The sequence below is a fragment of the Lampris incognitus genome, chromosome 8, assembly GCF_029633865.1.
Source record: "Lampris incognitus isolate fLamInc1 chromosome 8, fLamInc1.hap2, whole genome shotgun sequence".
In the NCBI taxonomy this organism is placed as follows: Eukaryota; Metazoa; Chordata; class Actinopteri; order Lampriformes; family Lampridae; genus Lampris; species Lampris incognitus.
This window is the reverse complement of record NC_079218.1, coordinates 47,101,914-47,128,164: the sequence shown is the minus strand read 5'-3', so window position 1 is coordinate 47,128,164 and position 26,251 is coordinate 47,101,914. Positions and strand designations below refer to the sequence as shown.

General features: G+C 48.3%; 1 protein-coding gene across 1 annotated transcript in view; it reads left to right on the top strand.

The window, feature by feature from the left end:
- Window positions 1–22,777, top strand: part of dchs1b (dachsous cadherin-related 1b) — a 114,314-nt gene extending 91,537 nt beyond the window's left edge. Inside the window, 15 exon segments of the mRNA XM_056284333.1 lie at window positions 1,266–1,505; window positions 2,261–2,386; window positions 2,900–3,109; window positions 3,999–4,255; window positions 5,240–5,446; window positions 7,587–7,983; window positions 8,160–8,273; window positions 10,534–10,745; window positions 11,865–12,016; window positions 13,119–13,249; window positions 14,487–14,773; window positions 17,601–17,742; window positions 17,960–18,131; window positions 18,237–18,646; window positions 18,763–22,777. Coding sequence (XP_056140308.1) covers window positions 1,266–1,505; window positions 2,261–2,386; window positions 2,900–3,109; window positions 3,999–4,255; window positions 5,240–5,446; window positions 7,587–7,983; window positions 8,160–8,273; window positions 10,534–10,745; window positions 11,865–12,016; window positions 13,119–13,249; window positions 14,487–14,773; window positions 17,601–17,742; window positions 17,960–18,131; window positions 18,237–18,646; window positions 18,763–20,810 — 5,105 coding nt within the window. The 3' untranslated portion in view covers window positions 20,811–22,777.
- The last annotated feature ends 3,474 nt before the right edge of the window (window positions 22,778–26,251 follow it).

Genomic DNA, 26,251 nt, shown 5'->3' with positions numbered 1-26,251 from the left:
CACACACATGCACACTGCAAACACTAGAGACACACACATCCATCCATTATCCAAACAGCTTATCCTGCTTTCAGGGTCACGGGGATGCTGGAGCCTATCCCAGCAGTCGTTGGGCGGCAGGCTGGGAGACACCGTGGAAGGGCCGCCAGGCCATCACGGGGCCGACACACACACACGCACAAACACATTCACACCGTCACACCTAGGGACAGTTTATATATAAGTTTATAATTTTTAATTTCTAATTTTATAATTTATATATATATATAAAAACCAGGAATATCCGCACACCGGTGGGCCTGCGTACCGCACGTCTAGGGGCCAGACCTCTTCCGGGTCCCTTGTAGTTCAGCCAGGGTCCAAGGTGTACCCATTTACTGTGTGTCGCCACGAGGAGGCGCTACATAGGGCTTGCTGATGGAGAGGCTATGTACTGGCAGGGAGAGACTTACGTGCTCGGCTCCCCTGTTCGCATTTCTGCTAGCCAGCGGTGAAGGTCGAGAGTGAGCCGTGACAGGCACAGAACACCACACCAACGCACTAGACGCTTCACAACAACCCCACTTCTTACACAAGAATGTCAGACACACAATAATAACATTGTCAGTATCATGTTCCAAGAACGTTATTGTTATTGTTATTATTACTATTATTATTAGACTTTATCTCAACTTGGTCACTGGGCAATGGAGATTTTGCTTCCTGAACACTTTTGGGTGTATTTTATGGCTTTGGGGCTGCTGATCACGAAAATAACCTTACAGTTTTCCTGTCACATACCGTTCTGTAGATATAAGCTATTTGTGTGATTTCCCGTCACATTTTAAGTATATTGCCCGCAAAGCAAGCTGTTTTGGTCAGTCCGAGCACGCCTGGCTGGGCGTGCAGTCTGTGTAGGTGCTATGCAGATGTTGCCTTGGGTATGCCGGGGCATGCTCAGTCAGGTTAGATGTCTTGGGCATGCTTGGTCAGCTTAGATGCTGGCAGACAGGCTATAAGAGCTGCTCACCTTTACAGATGCTGTTTGAGCGTGTGCATCAACATGTGTCCAAACAGCATCTGAGACACGCACAGAGAAACATAAACCACATACGCTTGTAGACACACACCTGCACACACCTGCATGAGCACATCCACAGACCAGCGACTGACTCCCAGAATAAAAGCACCCGGAGGAAATAGAGATTTTAGCTCAGTGGTCAGTTAATGGAGGAAGAAGACAGGTTGAGTGACGTTGCTCCTTCAAATCCTTTACCGTCTTGCAGGCTCTCTGTCCATCCTGAAAGCTCTGGACCGGGAGGAGCAGGAGACGTTCAACCTGACCATTGTAGCAGAGGATCATGGGATACCCCAGCTGTCCACCTCTCAGGTGCTGTGCGTGCAGGTGATCGATGTGAACGACGAAGCGCCCTTGTTTCAGCGGGCGGAGTTTGAAACGCGGGTGATGGAGAACCGGGGACCAGGAACCACGGTGGTGACGGTCACAGCCACCGACCGTGACCAAGGTTGGAGTCATGATGCCCCTACTGTGCATGTACTGTACTGACACGGTTAGCCGGAAAACTGCGGATTACATTAAGAACCCTTAGCAGTTTACATATCCCAGATCGGACTTGATGTAAGGATTATCCTCTGTGGCCTCTGGCCCCAACAGCATTTATACTCTTCTTATACATTTGATTTTTAAATAATTGTTTTAAGTACATCGATTTTCCACAGATTTCCACTTAAATACACCGCAAAGAAATACCTTAAAAGTCCGCAGATCCCCATTATAGCCTGTGCAGGCACACGGTTGGCCAACTATTTGTGTCTGTTGGCCAGTAAGTAAGAATTAGCATTATTGCAGGTATGTAAAACACGGGAAGAGGTTTGAACAGTCCAATCCAGGGAGGATTAGTAAAGTAAACAGATACAGCTGATACAACTGTGGCTCGACCAGCAGGCAACCCCTCGACTTATAGGCAGAATAACATTAAACAGCAGAGGCAGAAAGAAGAATAATAGAGAGAGAGGAAGCCTCGTCACTATAGAACAAACCACAAGCTAAGCTGCTAATAAAAATGTGTGGTTACACTGGCAATGCAGGAGCAGATATTTGAAGCATGGGGTTTTGTAACCGCTGATACTGGGCTCTGTATAGATCCATGGGTACCTTTCATTCGCTGAGTCGTGCAGCTGTACACCGTCTTGCATCGTGCCAGCATCGGCGTTTTTTCTCTTTACTGCAGCCTTGTCTGTGTTCTGGTTATCCACGCAGGCTCTAATGGTCAGGTGACGTATGGAGGCGTGACCGAGGAGGGCTTCATCATCAACCCCGTGACAGGAGTCATCACCACCACCAAAGAGCTAGACAAAGAGCTGCAAGACCACTACACGCTCACCGGTAATCCTATATCCCCCGTCCTGCGCTCCCAAGTATTCCGCATGCAACACTCCTCTAACCTCACAACCACTGATTTTCCCATTTATGTCCGAATAGATTTCCTTTGGTTTCTTTTGTGGTTTCAACAAATGGTGCATTGCTTGAAATTAGATTGTTGTTTTTGTTTGAGTTACTGATACCTGTTGTCATAAATGATAGCTGCAGTGGTGGTATCTGTTGGTCTCCAAGCCTGTAACGTCATATCTGGTTGACAGCCATGACAACTTCAGTTCTTGTTCAGACTTGCTGCTTCTAGCCTTCTTCTCTCACATTTAGCTGCTAAGCTAAAGAAGTAAAATGCCACGCTCCAAATCCTTTTTCTCAGTAAAGTCCTACCCGACTGTAACAACAAATGCATAATTTGGGTATTCACGGTTTAGGTCTTAAATGCACCTGCATTAAGAGGTATCAGAAAGGATGTCCATTTACATGTAAGGATTCAGGATTGTCACTTTAACTAACATCTCTTACCAGTCTTAGCCAAGGATGGAGGGCTGCCCCCAAACTTTGCCAAGGCTGTGGTGCGTGTGGAGGTGCAGGATGAGAATGACAATGCCCCCGTGTTTGCGAAACCCTGGTACGGACTGGAAGTGCCCGAGAATCAAATCCCTGTGGAGCTCTGTCTTCTCAAGGCCACAGACCCTGACTCAGGCCCCAACGGAGAGCTGGAGTACAAAATCACCGGTAAGAAATTGTGTGTGTGTGTGTGTGTGTGTGTGTGTGTGTGTGTGTGTGTGTGTGTGTGTGTGTGTGTGTGTGTGTGTGTGTGTGTTATGCATTCTTGTACTTCTACCTTTGTGAGGATCATTTTCAGTTTTTAACCATCAGAGTGAGGACATTTTTACAAAGTGAGGTAAGTCTTCACTTCAATAAAGGTCTATTTTAGGGTCAGGACTTGGGTTTAGGGTTACTTTTAGCATAAGGAGTGGGTTAAGGTTAGGATAAGGGTTAAGGTCAAGGTTTAAGGGGCTAATAGATGTAGGTACTGAGGGGTCTTCACAAAGATAGAAGTACAAGAATGTGTGTTTGTGTGTTTTACATTGTGATTGTTACAACTGATTTAAATTAAATATAATTTGATATTAATTTATAATGCTTTATATTTTATAATTTATGTAATAATGTATAATGTATTAATAATAATAATTTATTATTAATAATAATTTAATAATTTAAATTGAATACAAATTTAAATGAATAGATTATATTGAAAGTGTGTAGGAATGACTTTGTTCCCAATTAGAGATGACACATAAACAACATTCAGGCTAATCAACATTCTGACTATTTTGGCCATGTGAAAGATAACTAGTCCACTAGGTCACTCCTGACCTAGATCTGTCCTAGATCAAAAAATACATCACCCTTAATAGACATCACCCACATCCAGACAAGAAGTATGTGACGGGCCAAATTGTGTTTCAGGATTGGACTGTGCTATCACAACCAGTTACTGGGGTTGGTTGCATTGCTTTTGACTATTGAGCTCATCCTCCTGTTTTCCTCTTTCTTTCTCTCTCTCTCTCTCTCTTCTTTCTGTATCTCTATATCTTCTGTAACTCTTGCATCTCAGCGGGGGATCCAGATGGAGACTTCCAGCTCCAGGCTAGTACAGGGGCCCTGTCCACCTTGCGGGCCCTGGATCGGGAGAAGAAGGCCAGGTACATCCTGGAGGTGGTGGCTGTGGACCAGGGCAGCCCCGCTCTCAGCACCACAGTCACAGTGGAGGTCAAAGTGCTGGATGTCAATGACAACAGCCCCATCTTCACTAGCAGCAGCTACAGCATAGACGTGTCGGAGGACTCGGCCCAGGGCTCTCAGGTTCTGGAGGTAAGCTTCAATGGGAATCACGAGGATTAGATTAAAAACAAAATCCCACTGAGGAAAAGATTACCATGAAGCCATTCGTTCTGCTTCAGCATGCACTCTGCAGAGAAAGAGAGAGAGAGAGAGAGAGCAGTAGAGATTTTGTGGAATTTTTGCAAGCACTTGTTTATAGACCAAAATGCTAATAGGCCCCCAAGTTACCATTAGCCTTGATTAGCCAATTAGCATTTTGTAACCCTTGATCAAATCACTTTCTGTAGTTATGCAGTCGTGTGACAACAGAGACATTAAGACATGGCAACACATGTATTGCATTATTCGCTGTGTTGAAACACAAAATATTTGATTGCAGACAAGCGAAGGCAAGAGGAAGTTGGCTTTTTCACATTGCAGGCAATGGGGAGAGCCAATCTTTACTCTTCTATGACACAGCCGAAGTATGTCTTATTATGCATCTGACTATGATAGATGTCTCAGATTTTATGAAAGATAGCATACCCTCATATAGCCACAACAGTTATGCTGCACATCAGCACCAACATCTGGTTCCTCTTTGGGCTATCACAATAAGAAAAGACAGGTAACTAAGTCCACCAAGGTTAGCCTACTAACTTTAAGAACGGTTTAACAGGGTTAGGGTTACCACCAGCACAAGTGTCTTTCACATGTTTCCCTTCCTTTCCTAACCAGGTGCTGTATGAGCGTATTTACAGAACAGCGTTGAGAAAAATACCATTAACTTCTGTTCATCATTTAACATTCATAAAATATCACATGTCCACTCAATACAACTGTGATGACTTGGTCAACCAGTAACCAGTTATCTCCTAATTTTTTTTAAAGTACAGTGACCATGCTGTCAATCAGTTTTCGACACAAAAAAAAAATCGCTCTCATGTGAGGTAGATATCTCTCATGCAAAACTCCTCATTGTATGAAAAATCTTATCTCAAGGTCTCATGGTTTGCCCTCCGTCTGTTTTGCAAGGTGACAGCCAGAGATGCCGATGAGGACCTGAATGGGAAGGTCCTCTACTTCCTGAGCCAAGAGGCACACGGCGCATTCACGGTGGATGAGAGCAGCGGTCGTATCAGCGTGTCCGCACCGCTGGACCGGGAAAAACGGGCGACGTACAGCTTCCAGGTGTTCGCCGTTGACCTTTCACCCGCCGCGCCAAGAAACACTTCTGCTCAGGTAACCAAAGATGACAAATGGGCAGTGCTGAAGTTAAGCATGATTTTAAAAAAAGGTGACAGAATCGCTTGATTTATGGGCAAAATCTTGAATCAATAACTTACAGGTGGTGGATTTAGGGGGATGAAATGTTGGCAAGTGTAGAAAAGCATCATAAGTGGAAGGGTAAGCCTAGTGATATCGCTCAATCACTGATCCAAAAAGTGTCGGCAAGACAAACTCGAGAGCTATCAGTTTAATTGTTATGGCAGTTTTATTTCAGGGTGTTATAACAGTCCATAACTTATATATATATATATATATATATATATATGAGGAAGTACAGTAAAGTATACGGAGGAAGAGGTTGGCAGAGAAGAAGTGGGATAGTCAGAGAGATGAAGAAAGTAGATAGGAGTACAAGGAGATGCAGCGTAAAGCGAAGAGAGAGGTGGCGAAGGAAAAGGAGTGTGGATGGTGAGTTGTATGAGAGGTTAGACACTAAGGAAGGAGAAAAGATCTTGTAGCGATTAGCAAGACAAAGGGACCGGGCTGGGAAGCATGTGCAGCAAGTAAGGGCGATCAAGGATAGAGATGGAAATGTGCTGACAAGGGAGGAGAGGTGTTGAGAAGGTAGAAGGAGTACTTTGAGGGGCTGATGAATGAACAAAGTGAGAGAGAAAGAGAGAGAGAGGGTCGGATGATGTGGGGATAGTGAATCGGGAAGTGCGGTGGGTTAGCAAGGAGGAAGTGAGGGCAGCTATGAAGAGGCTGAAGAGTGGAAAGGCAGTTGGTCCAGATGACATACCTGTGGAGGCATGGAGATGCTTTGGAAAGATGGCAGCGGAGTTTTTTACCAAATTGAGAGGATGCCTGAGGAGCGGCGAAGAAGCATACTGGTACTGATTTTCAAGAATAAGGGCGATGTGCAGAAGTGTAGTAACTACAGAGGTATAAAGTTGATCAGCCACAGCATGAAGATATGGGAAAGAGTAATAGAAGCTAGGTTAAGAGGAGAGGTGATGATCAGCGAGCAGCAGTATGGTTTCATGCCATGAAAGAGCACCACAGATGTGATGTTTGCTTTGAGAATGTTGATGGAGAAGTATAGAGAAGGCCAGAAGGAGGCACATTGTGTCTTTGTGGATTTAGGGAAAGCATACGACAGGGTGCCAAGAGAGGAGGTGTGGTATCGTATGAGGAGGTCAGGAGTTGCGGAGAAGTATGTAGGAGTGGTGCAGGATATGTATGAGGGAAGTGTGACAGTGGTGAGGTGTGAGGTTGGAATGACGGATGGGTTCCGGATTGGGGGGGGAGGTTACACCAAGGATCAGCTCTGAGCCCTTTCTTGTTTGCAATGTTGATGGAAAAGATCAGACGGGAGTCTCCGTGGACTATGATGTCTGTGGATGACATTGTGATCTGTAGTGAGAGTAGGGTGCAGGTTGAGGAGAGCCTGGAGAGGTGGAGGTATGCACTGGAGAGAAGAGGAATGAAAGTCAGTAGGAGCAAGACGGAATACATATGCATGAATGAGAGGGAGGCCAGTGGAATGGCGAGGACAGGAGAGAGGTGAGGAAGAGAGTGCAGGCAGGGTGGAGTGGGTGGAGGAGAGTGTCTGGAGTGGTTTGTGACAGAAGGGTACCAGCAAGAGTTAAAGGGAAGGTTTACAGGATGGTTGTGAGACCAGCTATGTTGTATGGTTTTGGAGACAGTGCTGATGAAAGACAGGAGGTGGAGCTGGAGGTGGCAGAGTTGAAGATGCTAAGATTTTCATTAGGAGTTACAAAGAAGGACAGGATTAGGAACGAGTATATGAGAGTGACAGCTCAGGTTGGACGGTTTGGAGACAAAGTAAGAGAGGTAAGATGGAGATGGTTTGGATATGTGTGGAGGAGAGATGCTGGCTATATTGGGAGAAGCATACTGAATATGGAGCTGCCAGGGAAGAGGAAAAGAGGAAGGCCAAAGAGGAGGTTTATGGATGTGGTGAGGGAGGACATGCAGGTGGCTGGTTTGACAGAGGAAGATGCAGAGGACAGGAAAAGATGGAAACAGATGATCCGCTGTGGCTACCCATAACAAGAGTGGCCCATGTTTAACACTATTCCATTATATGAAATCAAATTTATTGTTAACTCCTCTCTCCTGTCCCCTCCAGGTGACTGTCACCATCTTAGACGTCAACGACAACGCCCCCTTTTTCATCCAAGACCCACTTGTCATCGAAGCCTCCAGCAGCAGATCCCAGCGCGTCCTTGCTACCATGAGGGCGGAAGATAAGGACTTTGGGGCCAACGGCTCGGTCTTTTACCGTTTCGCTACCCCGGTTAAGGGCTTCAGCATCAACTCCCTGACAGGGGAGATCCAGGCCACAGAGCCTCTGGGGGGGCTGACTCAGGCCCAGAGGACCCTGATCGTGGAGGCCATGGACCAGGGAAACCCAGCTCAGTCCTCTCAGGGAGTGGTGGTGATTTACGTGAAGGACCAGGAATATAAGGGCATTCGCTTCCCTCGGAACGCCAGAGACATCAGCATCCAGGAGAATGCCATCAAAGGTCGGACACCAATCCAGAACTAATCAGGAATACGAGTCAGATCACCTCCTCTTGGCCTTTACACTCCTAAACTAAAGCTTAACCATTTTTCTATTGATAGTTGATTAGTATCTGATATTAATATTTAGCATCACAATGCTGTTAATTTTCTGTGCCCTTTTTTTTTTCAAATACAGGTACAGCAGTGGCCCAGGCCCAAGCCCAGTACCCTGACGGCTCACGTAAAGGCATCAGCTATAGCCTCTTCAGTGGTAACCGGAAGCAGGCCTTCAGCATCAGCTCCTCAACAGGTCAGAACCATAAAAAAACTAGAAGTCTCTTCTCCACAGTGAAAAGGTCACTCAACCCACCCGAAACCATATGAACAGTAACCTTCCTAATGAACCATGCTCTGCTTTTTTGATGTTTGTCAACTCCAAAATTAGCAACATTCATGAGCAGCTAGCCTCCGCTAACATCATGCAGACTGACTTACTATCATCAAGCACCATGAAACTGTCGCTGTCCACTGTCCTATGTGACTTCAGTCTTCCAACTTATTACTAAGTCTAGCACCTCCACATGCCACCTGGATCCAATTCCCACGACCCTAGTGAAAACATGCCTGCCCTCTATCATCTCCCTGATAACCTCCATCATCAGCTCCTCTCTGTCCACTGGTGCAGTTCCCCCTTCACTAAAGGTTGTCATAATGAGATCAACTCTGGAAAAAAAATAATTTAGATTCTACTTACCAAAACAACTACTGGCCAATTTCCAATTTACCGTTCATCTCCAAGTTCTTTGACAGGGCAGTTGCATCTCAACTCCAGATTTACCTTGATAACAATAATGTCTTTGAACAAGTTATGCTGATGATACACAACTTTATTTGTCCACTAAGCCCACTTCTACCCTCCCTTCCAGTACCCTCGCTGCTTGTCTCCATGATTTACAGATATGGATGACAAATAATTAACTGAAATTCAACAGTAGTAAAACTGAGCTACTCCTCATGCTGGTGCACTGTTTGGGCATCTTCCTGACTTTGACAACAACCCAGTCAGGATAAGTGTATTTAACTAGGGCCTGTTTAATGTGGGATTTCTCCCCTTCCCCGGCCACTGTGTTGGTGGGGACGTTGTCAGCTCAGTGGTACAGCGTCCTGATGACTCCTAGCTTCTGCTCCAGTGGATGATGAGAGTCAAACCTGAAGTACTGATCAGTTGGTTTACGGTAAAATTCAACAATCAAATGTCCTCCATCACCAATTACAATCTCAGTCTAAGAAGACTAACCTGTTATTTCTCACATCCTTCCTGGTGAACTTGATGTGGTTGGCCACAGAGTAAATGTGGTCGGTGAAATGCGGTACGTCCTGAGATTTAATTTTAGCCCAGGTGTTGTCCACAAATCTGAACCAATGGCTAGGTGGTGTCCCTGGACAGGACACAAGAGCCCTGTTTTCCACTTCCTCCATATAGAAGTTGGCCACTACGGACCAGTGGCCACTCTTTCAAGGATGGGGATGTGCACATCCTTGATGGGGGGAGGGGGGGGGGCAAAGCGTACATCTGTCACCATCTTACAATGCTGTGATTGCAACTATTCCCCAATCCTCTGTGAATAGTACACATGGCCATTGTAACTCTAGTTAATGGTCACGCCTATTCGCATATAAAACTGATTGTTGGTTTCGGTCGTTATGCCACTGTAATCGTTTATAAGGGTGGGGACACCTGCAGTCAGTTGAGACCGAAGAGGTCACTTAGATACATTGTGTCCAGATGAACTGATTCAACCTTCTGTGACGTCCTTATCTGGACTGAGCATGCGTGCATCAAGACATGCTCCTAAAACCCATCCTTTTAAACAGCTTACCCACTTTAGCCGCATCAACCGCATCTTGATTTAACTCCTCGCTGAGCCATGCTCTGTTGCTTATTGTGCGTTTTGTTGTTGATCGTTCTGATGTTTTTACTACTTTGTTGTTTATTGTATATGATGTGAGGTGACCTTGAGTGTCATGAAAGGCGCCATTAAGGAAAATGTGTCATTGGTTATTTGTATCCATGTTTTTCAAGATGTGACAAGGTTCGGGCACTTTTGGTTGATGTTTACAGTTTTATGATGGAGAACAGTCCTTTCTTCACTTGAGTTTATCATTGATTCAGTCAATGATTCTCTTGGCACAATGAACAATGTACTTGAAACACATATTATAGATCCGTAGTACAAAGTGATAGCGTAACAGTTCATCCTGGCTACTCCCTCTACCTACTGAAACTAAGACATTAATGCACAGAAATAACTTGACAAGTTTTCCTTCTTGCCCAGACGAGCCACACTAATTTAACCAGTCTAATGTCTAACCAGCATTTAAAATTTGAAATTGTACGTCATTCTTCATTGTGTATCTGGCAAAGGGCCTTGTTACTGTCTTGGTGAGCATGCTACAAATTAATATAATATTGGCGTTATTATTATTATCGTTATTTTTGTCGTCATTTGAATCATTATCAATATCGCCAACCCTCATTCGACGAACCTCTCGATAACCCTGTCGTCCAGGTGAGATCTGGGTGCAGAGCTCCAAGGGGCTGGACTTTGAGGACGCCCCCAGGCTCCGTCTGGTGGTGAAGGCTGAAACGTTGTCCTCCATCTCCTTCATGGCGGTCAACCTGATCCTGCAAGACGTCAACGACAACCTCCCTCGCTTCCAGCTGCAGAACTACGTGGCTTACATGAGGGAGGCACAAGGCTACGAGACGCCCATCATACAGGTGCGGATCTCACGTGAATGCGTTCGCGTATCGCATCGCAGGATCCAGTAGCATCAGTGCCTGCAGCCGTACATCCGTTACTGAGCGTGCATGCATTCATTTACATTGATATTCACTGATTTGAGTGTTACTAACTGGCAACGTAGAGCGCAACACGAGGTCATGTCATGCTGAGTGCATTAGTGGGGGTTTGCCTCAGATCATCAAGGGTAAAACAGCAAAATCAAAACAGCACAACAGGCAAACTATACCATGAAAGTGTAAGAGAGCAAGTAGAAAAGGCCTCAGAAGTAGACGCCAATAAAAACTACCCTTGATTTTTGGTCATCCCGTCTGTTGCTTGTCTTGACTGTGATATTTATCTGGTAGATTTGTGGACATTTGGGTTTTGTTGCATAATGTGATGTTACGCTACACTACGTGGGCGTCCGGGTGGCGTGGCGGTCTATTCCGTTGCCTACCAACACGGGGATCGCCGGTTCGACTCCCCCGCGTTAACCTCCGGCTTGGCCGGGCATCCCGACAGATACAATTGGCCGTGTCCGCGGGTGGGAAGCCAGATGTGGGTATGTGTCCTGGCTGCTGAGCTAGCGCCTCCTCTGGTCGGTCGGGGTGCTCGTTTTTTTGGGGGGGGGGGGATAGCGCGATCCTCCCACGCGTTACATCCCCCTGGTGAAACTCTACATGTATCGGAGGAGACACGTGGTGGTGTGCGGCCCTCCACGGATCGGCAGAGGGGCTGGGGGCGTTGACTGGGACGACTCGGAAAAGTAGGGAAATTGGGGAGGAAAAGGGGGAGGGGCTCAATACGGTGTTGTCCGCAACGTCTATGAAAAGGTTCTCCCGTTTATAATATCGTCTCGACTCAATATGGACTCATTTTTGTACAAATTTGCTAGTTTGTGTGTGTTTCCATGTGTGTGTTTGTGCGAATGCACGCGAGTCTGGATGACGTGTTATAGTCGGTCGGTTGCAGCAGATCACGCGTGTGTGGACGACGAGAAGGAATTCTGCAATAAAAAGATGAAAGCCGTACAAGTTCGCTGCGGGTGTGAAAGGGCATTCTTAGCATTCTTTTCTCTCTCTTCCCACCATCTTGGCCCCCCCCCCCTCCCCCAGGTGGTTGCAGAGGATGTGGACCAGGGCCAGAACGGGCAGGTGACCTACTCCATCCAGTCGTCGAGCATGAGCGGCCTGTTTAAGATTGACCCGGTGACGGGGAGCATCACCACGGCGGCCATCATGGACCGTGAGATCTGGACCCAGACCAAGTAAGGACAGACCCGCGAGGCGCCTCGAACACGGCCAGGAGCGGTTTGTGTTTATTCGCATGTGCTGAGGACGGATTTACCCGCTGGATGTATTAAATGCAGGAAGTGGCGGGTGACGTTTTAGAAAGCTTGCGTTTTGTTCACGGTGAGGAGGTTGGAGGGGGGGTGTGTGAGGAGGTTGGGGGGGGGGGTTTGAGGAGGTTGGAGGGGGGGTGTGTGAGGAGGTTGGGGGGGTGTGAGGAGGTTGGAGGGGGGTGTGAGGAGGTTGGAGGGGTGTGTGTGAGGAGGTTGGAGGGGGGTGTGTGAGGAGGTTGGGGGGGTGTGTGAGGAGGTCGGAGGGAGGGTGTGTGAGGAGGTTGGAGGGGGGGGTGTGAGGAGGTTGGGGGGGTGTGAGGAGGTTGGGGGGGTGTGTGAGGAGGTTGGAGGGGGTGTGTGTGAGGAGGTGCGAGGGGGGGTTTGTGAGGAGGTTGGAGGCCGGGGGTGTGAGGAGGTTGGAGGGGGGGTGTGTGAGGAGGTTGGAGGGGGTGTGTGTGTGTGAGGAGGTTGGAGGGGGGTGTGTGTGTGAGGAGGTTGGAGGGGGGGTGTGTGAGGAGGTTGGAGGGGGGGTGTGTGAGGAGGTTGGAGGGGGGGGTGTGAGGAGGTTGGAGGGGGGGAGGCGGACTTGCCGCACACCGCTGCAAACGTGTCTGTTTGCCAGATGGATCTGATAGCCGAGCAGCAATTTCAGACCCTGTAAATCAGGGCCTGTTTACGGTGACGTTTTCATAAGGCTGTTGTGTGTTGCTTTCTGCAACAGTGTGTTGGGTCATGTGAGGTTACACATCAGCGTGGAATTGGGACTCCTGGAACGCCGCGGCGATTCAGCGTGTGCGCTATTTCCCCCCAAAAATGATGACGTCTCGTGCTAGCTTAAGAGCAACGTGTTTCCCTCTCTCCGGGTGGTTTTATGGAGAGAGGGAGAAGGAAGCGAGGTGACCCTTGGCTGAAAAGTGTCCTTTGAATCGGCGTGATAAGATGGAGGGAATAGCGGGAGGGAGGAAGGAACGCTTTTCAAGCAGCCATCTTGGTTTTTTTTTTCTGTTGGTTTCGCCTGTCCACGCAGGCTTATCGTCACAGCGACCGACAGAGGAAGTCCCCGTCTGGCGGGTTCGGCCACTCTCACCGTCATCATCGTGGACCAGAACGACAACAGTCCGACTATTCCCATGCCCCAGGAGGTCCGCATCCCGGAAAGTAAGTGTAACACACACACACACACACACACACACACACACACACACACACACACACACACTGTAAATGTGACAGGTTTAGCCAGCAGGCTAGTCCCCATCTGCTGTCCCTGTGCTGGTTGATGTATAACATTTAACGGGTCGTCCGGGTGGCGTGGCGGTCTATTCCGTTGCCTACCAACACGGGGGTCGCCGGTTTGAATCCCCGTGTTACCTCCGCTATGGTCGGGCGTCCCTACGGACACGGTTGGCCGCGTCTGCGGGTGGGAAGCCGGATGTGGGTGTGTGTCCTGGTCGCTGCACTAGCGCCTCCTCTGGTCGGCCGGGGCACCTGTTCAGGGGGGAGGGGGAACTGGGGGGGAATAGCGTGATCCTCCCACGCGCTACGTCCCCCTGGTGAAACTCCTCACTGTCAGGTGAAAAGAAGCGGCTGGCGACTCCACATGTATCGGAGGAGGCGTGCGGTAGTCTGCGGCCCTCCCCGGATCAGCAGAGCGGGTGGAGCAGCGACCGGGACGGCTCGGAAGAGCGGGTTGATTGGGCCAAGTATAACTGGAAGAAAAAAAAAAAAGGGGGGGGGGGTGGGAGAGAAATAAAAAAACAAACACGAAAGTAAAAAAAAACAAAAAAAAACAGCCGGCAGATAAACACAACAGGACAGAGAATCCAACATTAGAAGCACATTAAAAAGCAGCCCAAGCATATAAAACCAGCATGCACAGTGCAAAGTAAGAACAGCTAGGATTTTAGTTTTTATATGGGCGGTACAGTGCCTTGGTCAAGTCAATTTACACCAAATGCATTTAATTCATAAACAAGAAGAAAAAGTATGATATATACATATATATATATATATACACGTATATATACCAGGAATGCCAAAAATCCACCTGAAAGGTTCCACGAAACAACATTTGGAGCACCACGTACGGCCTCGGTTTGATGTCCACGTGTGGACGAACCTGAACAGTGGGCGGGGCGGCTGTGAGGGGCGGGGCTTGTTAGCGTGCTATTAGCTCGTTTCAGTTGGGTGTTGGTGAAGATCGCTCGTCTTATCGTTACCCTTACGAGCGCAAACGTGCGACAAAATAACAAAACCTAACCCTCCTCTGACCCTGTAGAGTGAGTCGAGATAAAAGGAGACATACAGAAGAGAACAATGGAACGCGTGAAATATTCCACACAAAGTTTAAAGATAATCCTGACGATCTCTCTTCCCCTCTCGCTTTACCTCGCAGACACCTTGGTCGGGACAGAGATCACGCTGGTGACCGGCAACGACGTGGACTCCAGCCCTGCCCTGTCCTACTCCCTGCAGCTGGACCCGTCTGCCGTCGGCAGGTTCGGGATCCATCGCTACAGCGGCGGGGTGTCCCTCACCAGGCCGCTGGACTTCGAGGAGAAGACCTGGTACACTCTGACCGTCCAAGCCACGGACTCCCAGCACCAAACCCAGGCTAATATCACCATACTGGTGGAGGACGTCAACGACAACGCGCCAACCTTCACCCAGGATATCTATCAGGTACGCAGCGTGGCCCGTCGCCTAGCTAGCTAGCTAGCTGCTGCTATCAAAGCACATCGTACACACCCACACGGGGCTTCGTCTACTACGCAGGGACTGATCCATTTCCTGTTTTCACAAGAGCGCTGATATTTACGATGGAGGATTTCGAGAGTCGGATGGGTTTGGAGAATTTATGCGTACAGAAACATCCAAATCTTTTAAGTGTCGTGTTGTTCTCTTGGGATTAAACAGAGGCTATTGATCAGGGATTCTTCATTAATTAGGCTAATTTACATATGAAGTAAAAAGTTTGGGCAAGCTGGCAAGTTTCAATGAATAATTTATATTACGCCTGACTGAATTAACAGAAAATGAAGAACAACCCACAAATTTGATGACTTGAATATATGTGTACACAAAGTATACCATAAGATTCAAGAGCCGGGGGCGTCTGGGTAGTGTAGCGGTCTATTCCGTTGCCCACCGACATGGGGATCGCCGGTTCAAATCCCCGTGTTACCTCCAGCTTGTTCGGACATCCCTACAGACACAATTGGCCCGTGTCTGCGGGTGGGAAGCGGGATGTGGGTATGTGTCCTGATCGCTGCACTAGCGCCTCCTCTGGTCGGTCAGGGCGCCTGTTCTGGGGGGGGGGGTAGCGTGATCCTCCCACTTGCTACGTCCCCCTGGTGAAACTTCTCACTGTCAGGTGAAAAGAAGCAGCTGGTGACTACACATGTGGTAGTCTGCAGCCCTCCCCGGATCGGCAAAGGGGGTGGAGCAGTGACCGGAACAGCTCGGAAGAGTGAGGGAATTGGCCGGGTACAATTGGGGAGGAAAAGGGGGTTGGAAAAAAAAAAGATTCAAGAGCCGAATTTTAGATATTATATCATGAAAAGAGGTCGGGTTATAAAACAGGCGCAGGTGCCTCTTGTCTGTTGTTTGCAGTGGATGACCTTGTGTTACTGGAGGATTTGGCTGATGGCACGCATAAAATTTAGACGAGTATTTGGGGACCGCTTCAATTCTCGTTCTGCTTTTTGATAAAAAAAAAAAATGGCTCATGAATCAGTTTTTATACCTCTGCATCGTCCACTGACGCTGTGCTGCACTGTAAACCTGATCTCATACGACCGACACCAAGGTCCTGTGCCGTTACCCTGCACACCCGGGCCGTTTGAGTACTTGTATTCTTGGCTACCGACTCGTTTCAAAGGGAGATGCGTGACCCCTCTGGTATACTGCAGCCATCTGTGAGCTGTGTGAGTGTACTGTGCTTAATGGCATCAAAACACTTTTTCCTGAGTCCATCATTTTTTCCCGATGACAAACTGTGTCAATCTGCGGTGAGGCTGAGGGCTCACTCCGCCTTCCCAGCACGCCCACTACTGGTGCCATTACTGCCTTTCATCAGTCAAACTTTATCATGGAGCACATTTCATACATAAACATACAATCCAATGCCATAGATGATTGCTTACGGCACGAAACAGGCTTGTACTGTCTCATAAAGAATTTACTTGACTAGCTGGATTATTTTGCTCCTTATTTGTTGAGCACTTCCCCTACCGCTGAGTGTTTCTTTTAACAAAGTTATATCTATCTATCTATATATCTATATATCTATATATATATATATATATATATAAATAGATATAGCGAATTCAGGGGGCAACCGTCGCAACCGGGACACGAACCCAGGTCTCCTGCACCACGGGCGACTATGTTAACCAATCGACTAAAGGGTCCCACCCATTAGCCAACCGGCTAGCAAGTCTACTCATTCGTGCTCTTTACACTACCCCCCTCCTTTAGGACTAGCTCCCTCAAGCCTCTGGGCACACGCGCTTCTGATGGCCTCACGGTCTCACCATCCCACTTCTGACACCAAATGGGGCAGCCAGGACGCGAACCCGGGTGTCCCGCACCACAGGCGACTGCGCTAACCAGTCAACTACAGGGTATGACACGTTAGTCGACTGGTTAACGTAGTCACCCGTGGTGCGGGACACCCGGGTTCGCGTCCCGGCTGCCTCCTGAATTCGCTATGTATGTGTATGTTACATTTACACACATTTTTATCAGAACCTTAATGAATAACGTTTATTGTGCCCCACCAGTATCTATGCAAATCACGTCCATGATGCTTTGCCATTGGTAATGATAGACGATTTGTTTCACACAAAAAATATGATGAGTAAACCTTCAAATATAGAGGCACATTTACAACCATCAGTAAGATGGATATTTTATTTATGTTAAGGATAAGGATAGAGCAGCCTGCCTTGTTGTATAGCACTTTCAGTGTGCGAAAATACTCTGCAAACAGGTCCACCAGAAGCAGTTAGCTGTCCAAGATGTTCGAGGCAAGTTAATTGTGATAGGGAAATGAACGTTTTTTTCCTCTCTCAGGCGCCGCTTCATCATAAAAGGAAAATATGCACTTGTGCCTGTACATTTGCACATATACAGCAGACACACATGACATACACACACTCGCATACCTTGAAAAAACACACGCACACATAACTGTATATACTTACACACAGTGGGGGTGATAAAAGTTAACTACCTAATCTTGACTGGGGAGAAGTTGCCGAGATGAACTTGTAATATTTACTACTGTGACTCGGGAAATGACCTCAGTATTAGCACAGGCTCAGGAAAAACAGGAAGTGAGATATAAAATGCAATTTTCCTCTCCGAGTTTATAGCTGCTTGACCTCCTTTCTGTCAGTGTTTTTTCTGTCTTTGTCGTGTTTCATTGTCCTCTTGTGTCTGTCTCCTTTTGCTGTGATGTTGAAGTGTGCTTTTTTTTTCCTTTCTTTTTTTCTTTACTGTGTAGGTTACACTGCCCGAGCACACTCCACCAAGAAGTCCTGTTGTCACTGTAACAGCAACTGACAGGGACTCAGGAGAGAATGGAAAGGTCACCTATAGAGTGATGTCATCAACCCAGGAGGGCTTCTACGTTGACCCCAGAAATGGTGCAAAGGCTTGGTTTTCTTTTTTAAGACTCAGGGAATTTACTACAGAGACATCTCACCTCAGACTGAAAATCTTGGAATATTTTATCCCACTGTTTGGTGTGCTTATAGCTGAGATAACTATGGGCCAGAATAACCAGAACTATAACCAGAACCATATTCTGATTCTGATGTTGTTTTTTTGTCTGGCTTTTCTTCCCCTACTCTCTCTGTTTAGGAACCCTGTTCATCAATCAAAGAGCAGAGTTTGATCCAGAGCGTCCAGCCATCAATATCGTTATTGAGGCCCGTGATGGAGGCTTCCCTACGCTTTCTTCCCTCACCACTGTCCAAGTCCAAATCTCTGATGTCAATGACAATGCACCAGTGTTCCACCAGTCAGACTACAGGTCAGTTTCTGTACACTCATAAAAACATGGAGCTGACCGAACAACATCATGTTGCGACAGAAATCTTCTTCATACATATCATGACTGTTCTTCATCTGTTCACAGGGCCACGGTCTCAGAAGACACCATGCCAGGGGCAACAATTCTGACTCTCGAGGCCTTTGACAGTGACCTCTCCCGTGAGAACTGTGGCTTCGACTTTGCTATTGCCAATGGCAATGAAGGGAACGTGTTCCAGGTTGAAAGCAGTGTACGCTTTCTGGAAGGGCGGGGCTTTCAAACCGTTGGAACTTTACTATTGGCTGAGGTCCTTGACTTTGAAGCCGTGTCACTCTACAACCTCACAGTGGTTGTGTCAGACCGTGGTGTGCCCCAGAGGAGTTCTAGTGTTGCCGCTGTGATCACTATTGGGGATGTGAATGACAACCCACCTGTGTTTAGCAGAGCAGAATACATAGTGTCCTTGAGTGAGGGGGCTGCCACTGGAACTGAGATCATACGACTGACTGCTACAGGTGGGTGAAGGTGCCCTGTGCGTGTCAGTTCATTTTTCCGTTTTTCTGTCTTTTTTCTGACTCCTTATTGCTTTTACCCTCTGTTAATTGACAGTTCTCTTTCTTGTCCTTGCCAGACCCAGACTCAGCTCCCAATGCAGAGGTCCAGTACACCATCAGCTCTGGTGATGAGATGAACTTGTTTTCTGTTGACCAGTGGACTGGAGCCTTACGCCTTCAGCAGCCACTTGACCGTGAGCACCAGTCCACCCATGTTGTCATTGTCCAAGCTACAGATGGCCAGGGTCACTTTGCCCTCGCTCCAGTCATGGTTGAGGTGAAAGATGTAAATGACAATCATCCGTTCTTCCCTGTGGAAATCCTAATGGCCAGCGTCAGAGAGAACCAACCAGCTAACTCAGCCGTAACTGTTCTCCACGCTATAGACCATGACACGGGGGTCTATGGCCAACTGAAGTACTACATCATAGAGCGATCTGCTAAGGGAAAAGAGAGCTTCACCGTGGACCAGAACTCAGGAGAGATCCGAACTAAAACGTCCTTTGATTTTGAGAAGGTCAATACCTTTAACTTTGTGGCAGTGGCAGTGGATGCGGGCAACCACTCTGCCACTGTGACTGTGCAGGTGTTTGTCACAGGAGAGGATGAGTACGATCCACTCTTTACAATGTCTGATTTCTCCTTCGAAGTCCCAGAGGGAGCGAAGAAGGGTCAGAACATCGGCCAGGTTCAGGCCAACGATGAGGACGAAGGTGTGGATGGTATCGTGCTCTACTCACTCCCCACCATCTCACCATACTTTGATGTCAACAAAAGCACTGGTGTGGTCTTCCTTAAAATGGACAACTCAGGCAGCAGTGGTAGCAGCGGGTCAGGTCGGCCAAAACGGGAGACCAGGCTGATGACCCTGGATGTGACAGCCCACAGTCCCCTGGATACTTCTCGTACTAGTACGGCACAGATCTCAATCGATGTCACCAACACCAACTTTGGCTTGGCTCCTGACGTCAACATTCTGCTAATCAGTATCATTGCTGTGTCTCTCGGGGTAATAATATTGCTAGTGGTCATGGCTGTGGTCATATTCCTGGTCAAGTCACGAAGGAAGAAGAAAGGTCAGGCTGCGGGGAATAGAGCCGTTGCCACGGGAACTGCCTTGCAGAAACTGGACGAATCCAAGTCGGGCCCAGCTGGGGAGAGGATCTACCACCAGGCCTTGCCAGGTTATGCTGGAGATCAGGGTGGGGCAGGTGGAGGTCCCTACACAAGAGGTGGCTCCCTGGATCCCTCTCACTCCAGTGGAAGAGGCTCAGCTGAGGCAGCTGAGGATGATGAGATCCGGATGATAAACGAGTACCCCCGTGTTGCCTCCATCACCTCATCCATGCAGGAGCACATCTCCGCCAGGGGTCCAGATTCTGGAATTCAGCAGGATGCTGACCAGCTTTCTGATATCTCCTGTGAGCCTGCAGCCTTGGAGGGCAGCACCTGGTTCAAAGGAAAGAAACTGGGAGGCAGTCTCAGTGGGACCCTGCTCTCTGGCCAGCTCCCGGTGTATAGGGATGAGGGAGGGGGCTACCTAGGAGTAGGTCGTGGCCTCAACATTTCCCTGCCCAAAGATTATCCTTTCCCTGAGGATGGTAAACCCTCAGTGGATGGCTCCCTCACAGCTATTGTCGCTAGTGATGAGGAGCTTCGCGGAAGCTATAACTGGGATTACCTTCTCAACTGGTGCCCTCAGTTCCAGCCTCTAGCTAACGTCTTCACAGAGATCGCCAGGCTGAAAGACGAAACTGCTCAGCAGACCCAGAACCCACGCCAGCCTTTCCAGCCAAAGCCCAAAATAGATCCCAAACCTAGAATTGACCCTCCCCCACTTATTACAGCAGTGGCACACCCAGGAGCGATGTCGGTTCCCCCTAAAGTTCCTGTGATTGGACGGACTTTCCCCCACTTGGCCTCCCTCCGCAGGTCTCCTATTAGTCATGAGGGCTCAATCTCATCAGCAGCCATGTCCCCCAGTTTCTCCCCCTCTCTGTCCCCGCTGGCAGCTCGATCACCAGCTGTTTCTCCCTTTGGCGTCAACCAAGGCCCGTCAGCATCTATAATTAGCACAAGGGAGCCCTCACTAGACCAGAGCCCCGACCATGAAATGAGGATATGAGAGTATAGGAAAATTGCAAGAAAAAAGAACATGGCCAGACAACCTGATTGATGGCTCACAGAAGGGTGGCAAGGGTGTCAGCTTTGTTAATATAGTTCTCTCAAAATATGAACGATTTTGCATCAACAAAAAAAAAATACTTCAACAAATCCCCTAACAGAAACCTTTGTTTTCATATTCCAAGTACGGCTGACCACATTTTGACCATTGACTGGTCTCTGTCAGTGAAAGATGCCACTTTCCAGGAATTCCAGATGTGAAGTTTTGAACCTCAAACACTAAAAACTTACTTCCCCTATTTCCTGACAGAAAATTTCCATTTGGATTTCTAGGTCTCATTGTAATTGTACAGAGGTGGAACATACTGTATGTCTGGCTTCCCAGGACTTGGCACCCCGAGTCCTTTCATGTCCACAGTGACGCAGGTCTCTAAAGAACTGAACAGGGTTAAGGAGTGAATCAACCTTTCCAATGGACCATGCACACACCATGCCCTGCAGTCAGAGATGCCTCAGTCTGTAGATAAATGTGTAGTTTCCGCGTTACCTCGCTGGCTGGCCAGAGAGCTAAGGACCTTGTCCCTCTCTTTGTGTCTGTGGACATTTTACATTGCAAACGAACTCATCAAGTGGCTGCTTTTAAAATGGCTGCTGATCACATTTGTGAATCCTACGGACAAAAAAAAAAGACGTGTTCAAAAAGACAATGATGCATTGCTTTGCCAGTGCCTCGCACAATGTAACAGGAATCGAGATTATTGTTTCTTTAAGCATTTCAGATGACACTTCTTTTGATTTCACATTTATTTTTATATATTTTTGTATTGAATTATGATTTCTGATCCCAAAATGCCATTATCTCACAAGGAGAGGTTTCGTTGTATTTGCATATATGTATATTTGTATGTATGCTAGCTACGGTATGTATGTGTTTTCTGCCATAGGTTTTTAGAGCCCTTTTGTGTTCACATGTGACAGTTCAGACGTAAGTGAGAAGGGGACTTTTGTATTTTTATCATTATTTATATGAAAGGAGCAACTGACGTCACGTTTTGACAGTAGGAAACCGAGCTCGACTCTCACTATGCTGTATTATTTACCTTCAAAACTTTTTTTGTCAAACTGGAGATCATCCAAATCCGAGAAAAATACATCGAAGAAAAACACCTTTTTTTTAAAAATTGTAATAAATCTGCACTCGGTGTCGGTGTACGGTTGCGTGCCACAGCATACGAACCGCTGGTTTTCAGAGAGGCTTTGGATTTTCCGATCCCCCTCCACGTGTTTCTGCCTGCAGCGCGCTTCCGGGGGTCGGTCACGTGGGTCACTGACGGAAGCGCGCTTCACCGTGAAGGAGTTCGTCTTGACGCCACGGCGGTAAGGCGCAAGTACGGAACGGCGGTTGCTTTTATGGAAGAGTAGTGCAAGACTGCAGAGGTCGCCCCATAAGCCAGAGAGACGCGGGAAGCAAAATAAAGTCGACGATGATTGGAACGCACGAGCTTTCGTGAACGTGCAGTGACTTAGCGTCTGTTCCCGTGCCGTCTCTGTAACTCACGTCTCGAGGTCTGTCTCGTGGAGAAGCTGTTTTCGGGCCCCGCATGTTTATGTCATCCGTTTCCTCTGCGTGCTGCTCTTGTTCGGGCTCGGCTCTGAACATCTGTCTTTGGGACTACAAGCAAAAGTCTTTAACGGTGTCTTCTTCATTCTTTCGTGTATTTTTTTGTAAAATTCTGCTCGACGTTATCTTGAGTCTGCAGGGGTGATTTGCAGTGATTGGACGGCTTCTACCTCTGCTGGCTGGACAGGATACGGCAGACAGCCTCGTCTAAAGCCAGCGCTGGTTCGGCCCGAGACCTGTACGCGCTACCAGCCTCCATCCCTTACACACATCCCCTCAGCGTTCAGATCATCCGCCATTAACAGCATGCCGCCGTCTCCGGAAGCAGTTCGGTGGCGGTCTCCGGAAGCAGTCCTGTGGCGGTCTCCGGAAGCAGTTATGTGGCGGTCTCCGGAAGCAGTTCGTCCCCGGAAGCAGTTCTGTGGCGGTCTCCGGAAGCAGTTCTGCGGTGGTCTCCGGAAGCAGTTCGGTGGTGGTCTCCGGAAGCAGTTCTGTGGCGGGGGATCGCCATGTGGAATTCAGCTTGAGACAAGTGCCCCGTGACTGAGCGGCCGAGCGATGGCAGAAAACTGAGCTGTAATTGTATTTTAAAAAAAAGAAGCAAATAATAAATTCCTACTGATCTCTTTTGACAAACTGGAGTCAGACCTCGTTTCTTCATATTTTCTGAACCAATTCCCACAGCGGGGGAATTAAAGAGTGATTAAAGCGTCACAATGCTCGCGGTTATCTGTGTAATTTTCGATGCTAACTTTGTAGAGGCCAAGTCAAATTCAGTCTTTATCTAATGGCTGTGAGAGGCTGAGGGGAGCCTGCTTGGCTCTAGCCAGAATCCCAGCAGGCCTACTGGGGATGGAGGGTGAGGGAGAGCCAGCCCTGCCTCCACTCTGCTTTCCATCTGGCTCTGAAGAACGGCACTGGTTTTCACCTTGGAGGATCATATAATCTTCAGGGTTTCCAAATGAGAACTTTACATGCAGTACAGCTTTAGACGAACATAATGATGCATATCATGCGGAATTAAAGATATGTTGAGAGGGGCGTCCGGGTGGCGTGGAGGTCTATTCCGTTGCCTACCAACACGGGGATCGCCAGTTCGAATCCCCGTGTTACCTCCGGCTTGGTCGGGCATCCCCGTGTCTGCGGGTGGGAAGCCGGATGTGGGCATGTGTCCTGGTCGCTGCACTAGAGCCTCCTCTGGTGGGTCAGGGCGCCTGTACGGGGGGCGGAGGGGGCGGAATAGCGTGATCCTCCCAAGCGCTATGTCCCCCTGGTGAAACTCCTCACTGTCCGGTGAAAAGAAGCGGCTGGCGACTCCAGATGTATGGGAGGAGGCATGCGGTAGTCTGCAGCCCTCCCCGGATCGATAGAGGGGGTGATCGGCCAGATACAATTGGGTAGAAAAAGGGGGGACCCCCACACAAAAATTGCTTTTCAATGATCATAATGTGCCCAGAGCATGTGGACTAAATGCCATATGCATATGACTTGCAAACATACACCTCGAGTAATGATGAATGCTCAAACTGAATTCTCCAACCTTGCGACGGTTTTACCTCACATATCTATTACATGCAAAAATCTGAGGAAGCCACGAGAAAAACCTTTTCTATCACGAAGGCTTGGTAACGTAACATGTACAGCTTTAGTGCAGCACAGCGCTAACATAAACCAGGATCTAGCCAAGATCCAGTCAACACGAGATACAGTTGTTCCAGCTCATATAAAGGCATATGATGTTGATATAGCTGAATAATTATAAGATGTTTATTTCATATGGGGGACAGACATGTTTGCATAGCTGCTGAAGGATTTCTGCCTCATTTGGTCATCACATACAACCATGCAGTGTTTCTCTGTTATTGTTATGTATAATGGGAGTTGGAGGTGGGATTAGACAAGCTGGAGACTGGGGTCCTTAAAACCATATGGGAAGCGCCTGTGAAAGAGGTGGAGGATGCAAGAGCTCTTGTGGAACAAGTGGCACTGATAAAGTGTACCGCAAACATACAACTGTTTATCTGCTAGTTCTTCAGAAACCATCCGTGGATATACTAACTGAAAAACACCACCAGGGGTAAACAATGAAACCTACAACAGGTCTCGGTTGTGTAACTCAGCTGGTGAGGAATGTTCTACAAAGATCACCATCAGAGTGTGAGACTCTTGCGTTATGTAAGGATGCAATGCAAATCCTCGGCCAGACGAGTTGTGGTGTATGACTGTTGCTCTAAAAGCCTAAAAACAGCAAGCACGCTGGCCCCGGTTTCACGTTCGCCTCGACGCACAGCTGTGTTTACGGCCTCCCGTGACTGCGGCCTACTCATGCAACAGGCCCTGCAACTCCAAACACACTTCTGCGCATACGTAAGGAAGTACACATACGTTCGTAAACACTCACAGCGGAGAAGAATCTGCGGGGCCTGCAGCTGGAAGGCTGACATTGGCGGGGACCCAGCTTCAACAGGCACGTACCGTAAAACCTGACAGGTTCACCTGCCGGTTCCAGGCCGTGTCTGCTGGAAGCGGACCCGCAGGTCAGCACTCTGCAGAAGTCGTTGTTCTCACAGACGTGGGACGTACGGGAGAGCACATTTGGTCATGCGTGTCTGGATGTCGGGTATTCTGATCGAGCGATGCTGTACAGTTCTATTTTTTCTTTCTTTTTTAAAAATTTTGATATACTTTAACGATCCCCGTGGGGAAAATTACGCTCTGCATTTAACCCATGCTAGCCGTGTAGCTAGGAGCAGTGGGCAGCCGCCGTGCAGGCAGCACCCGGGGACCAACTCCCGCTCGTCTCGCCATGCCTCGGTCAGGGGCACAGACAGGAGTACTGACCCCCTAACATGCATGTCTTTTTGATGGTGGGGGAAACCGGAGCACCCGGAGAAAACCCGCCGCTGACACGGGGAGAACATGCAAACTCCACACAGAGGACGACCTGGGATGACCACCAAGGTCGGACAACCCCGGGGGTTCGAACCCAGGACCTTCTTGCTGTGAGGAGACAGAGCTAGCCACTGGGCCACCGCGCTGCCCAATTCCTCCCATTAACAGCCACCTGCTCCTCACCAGGGGCCTCATGTATCAGTCCTTACTGTGGGCAAATTGGTTCTTACACGCCCATGGGATTTTTTAGCCCTGAAGTTTGTCTCAGAGACCAGTCTAGAACCGGGGTAACCCCTGAATTCAGACACCGATTGGCTAGCACTGCTGTCATTGCAGGCCTGGGCGATTGCGCGTCGCAAGAGGTAGACAATAGATGTTAGGAGGAAGGAATTACAAATAACTATCATGCTTTGCTGCTGTCGCCTGTCAGACAAACTTGAGGGCTAAAAAATCCCATGGGTGTGTATGCACAAATCTGCCCGTAGTAACGACTGATACATGAGGCCCCTGGAAACTACTCGAACCTGTAATGTCCATTTATTTATTAGCACTGGAAATATATAAACCGCCTTCAATCCCGTCACATGCAAGTCTGATAAATACGGCGCCAATTTTGGAAGCAGCCATCCCTCTCTAGCGTCGCCTACTGAGGCCTGTTGTTAATGTTCTTTATGGGCAGAGTGTCGACCAAGAACTGCTCCACCCCCTCTGCCGATCCGGGGAGGGCTCCAGACCACCACATGCCCCCTTCCGATACATGTGGAGTCGCCAGCCGCTTCTTTTCACCTGACAGTGAGGAGTTTCGCCAGGGGGACGTAGCGCGTGGGGAGGATCACGCCATTCTCCCCGACCGACCAGAGGAGGCGCTTAGTGCAGCGACCAGGACACATACCCACATCACGGCTTGCCACCGGCAGACACCGCCAACT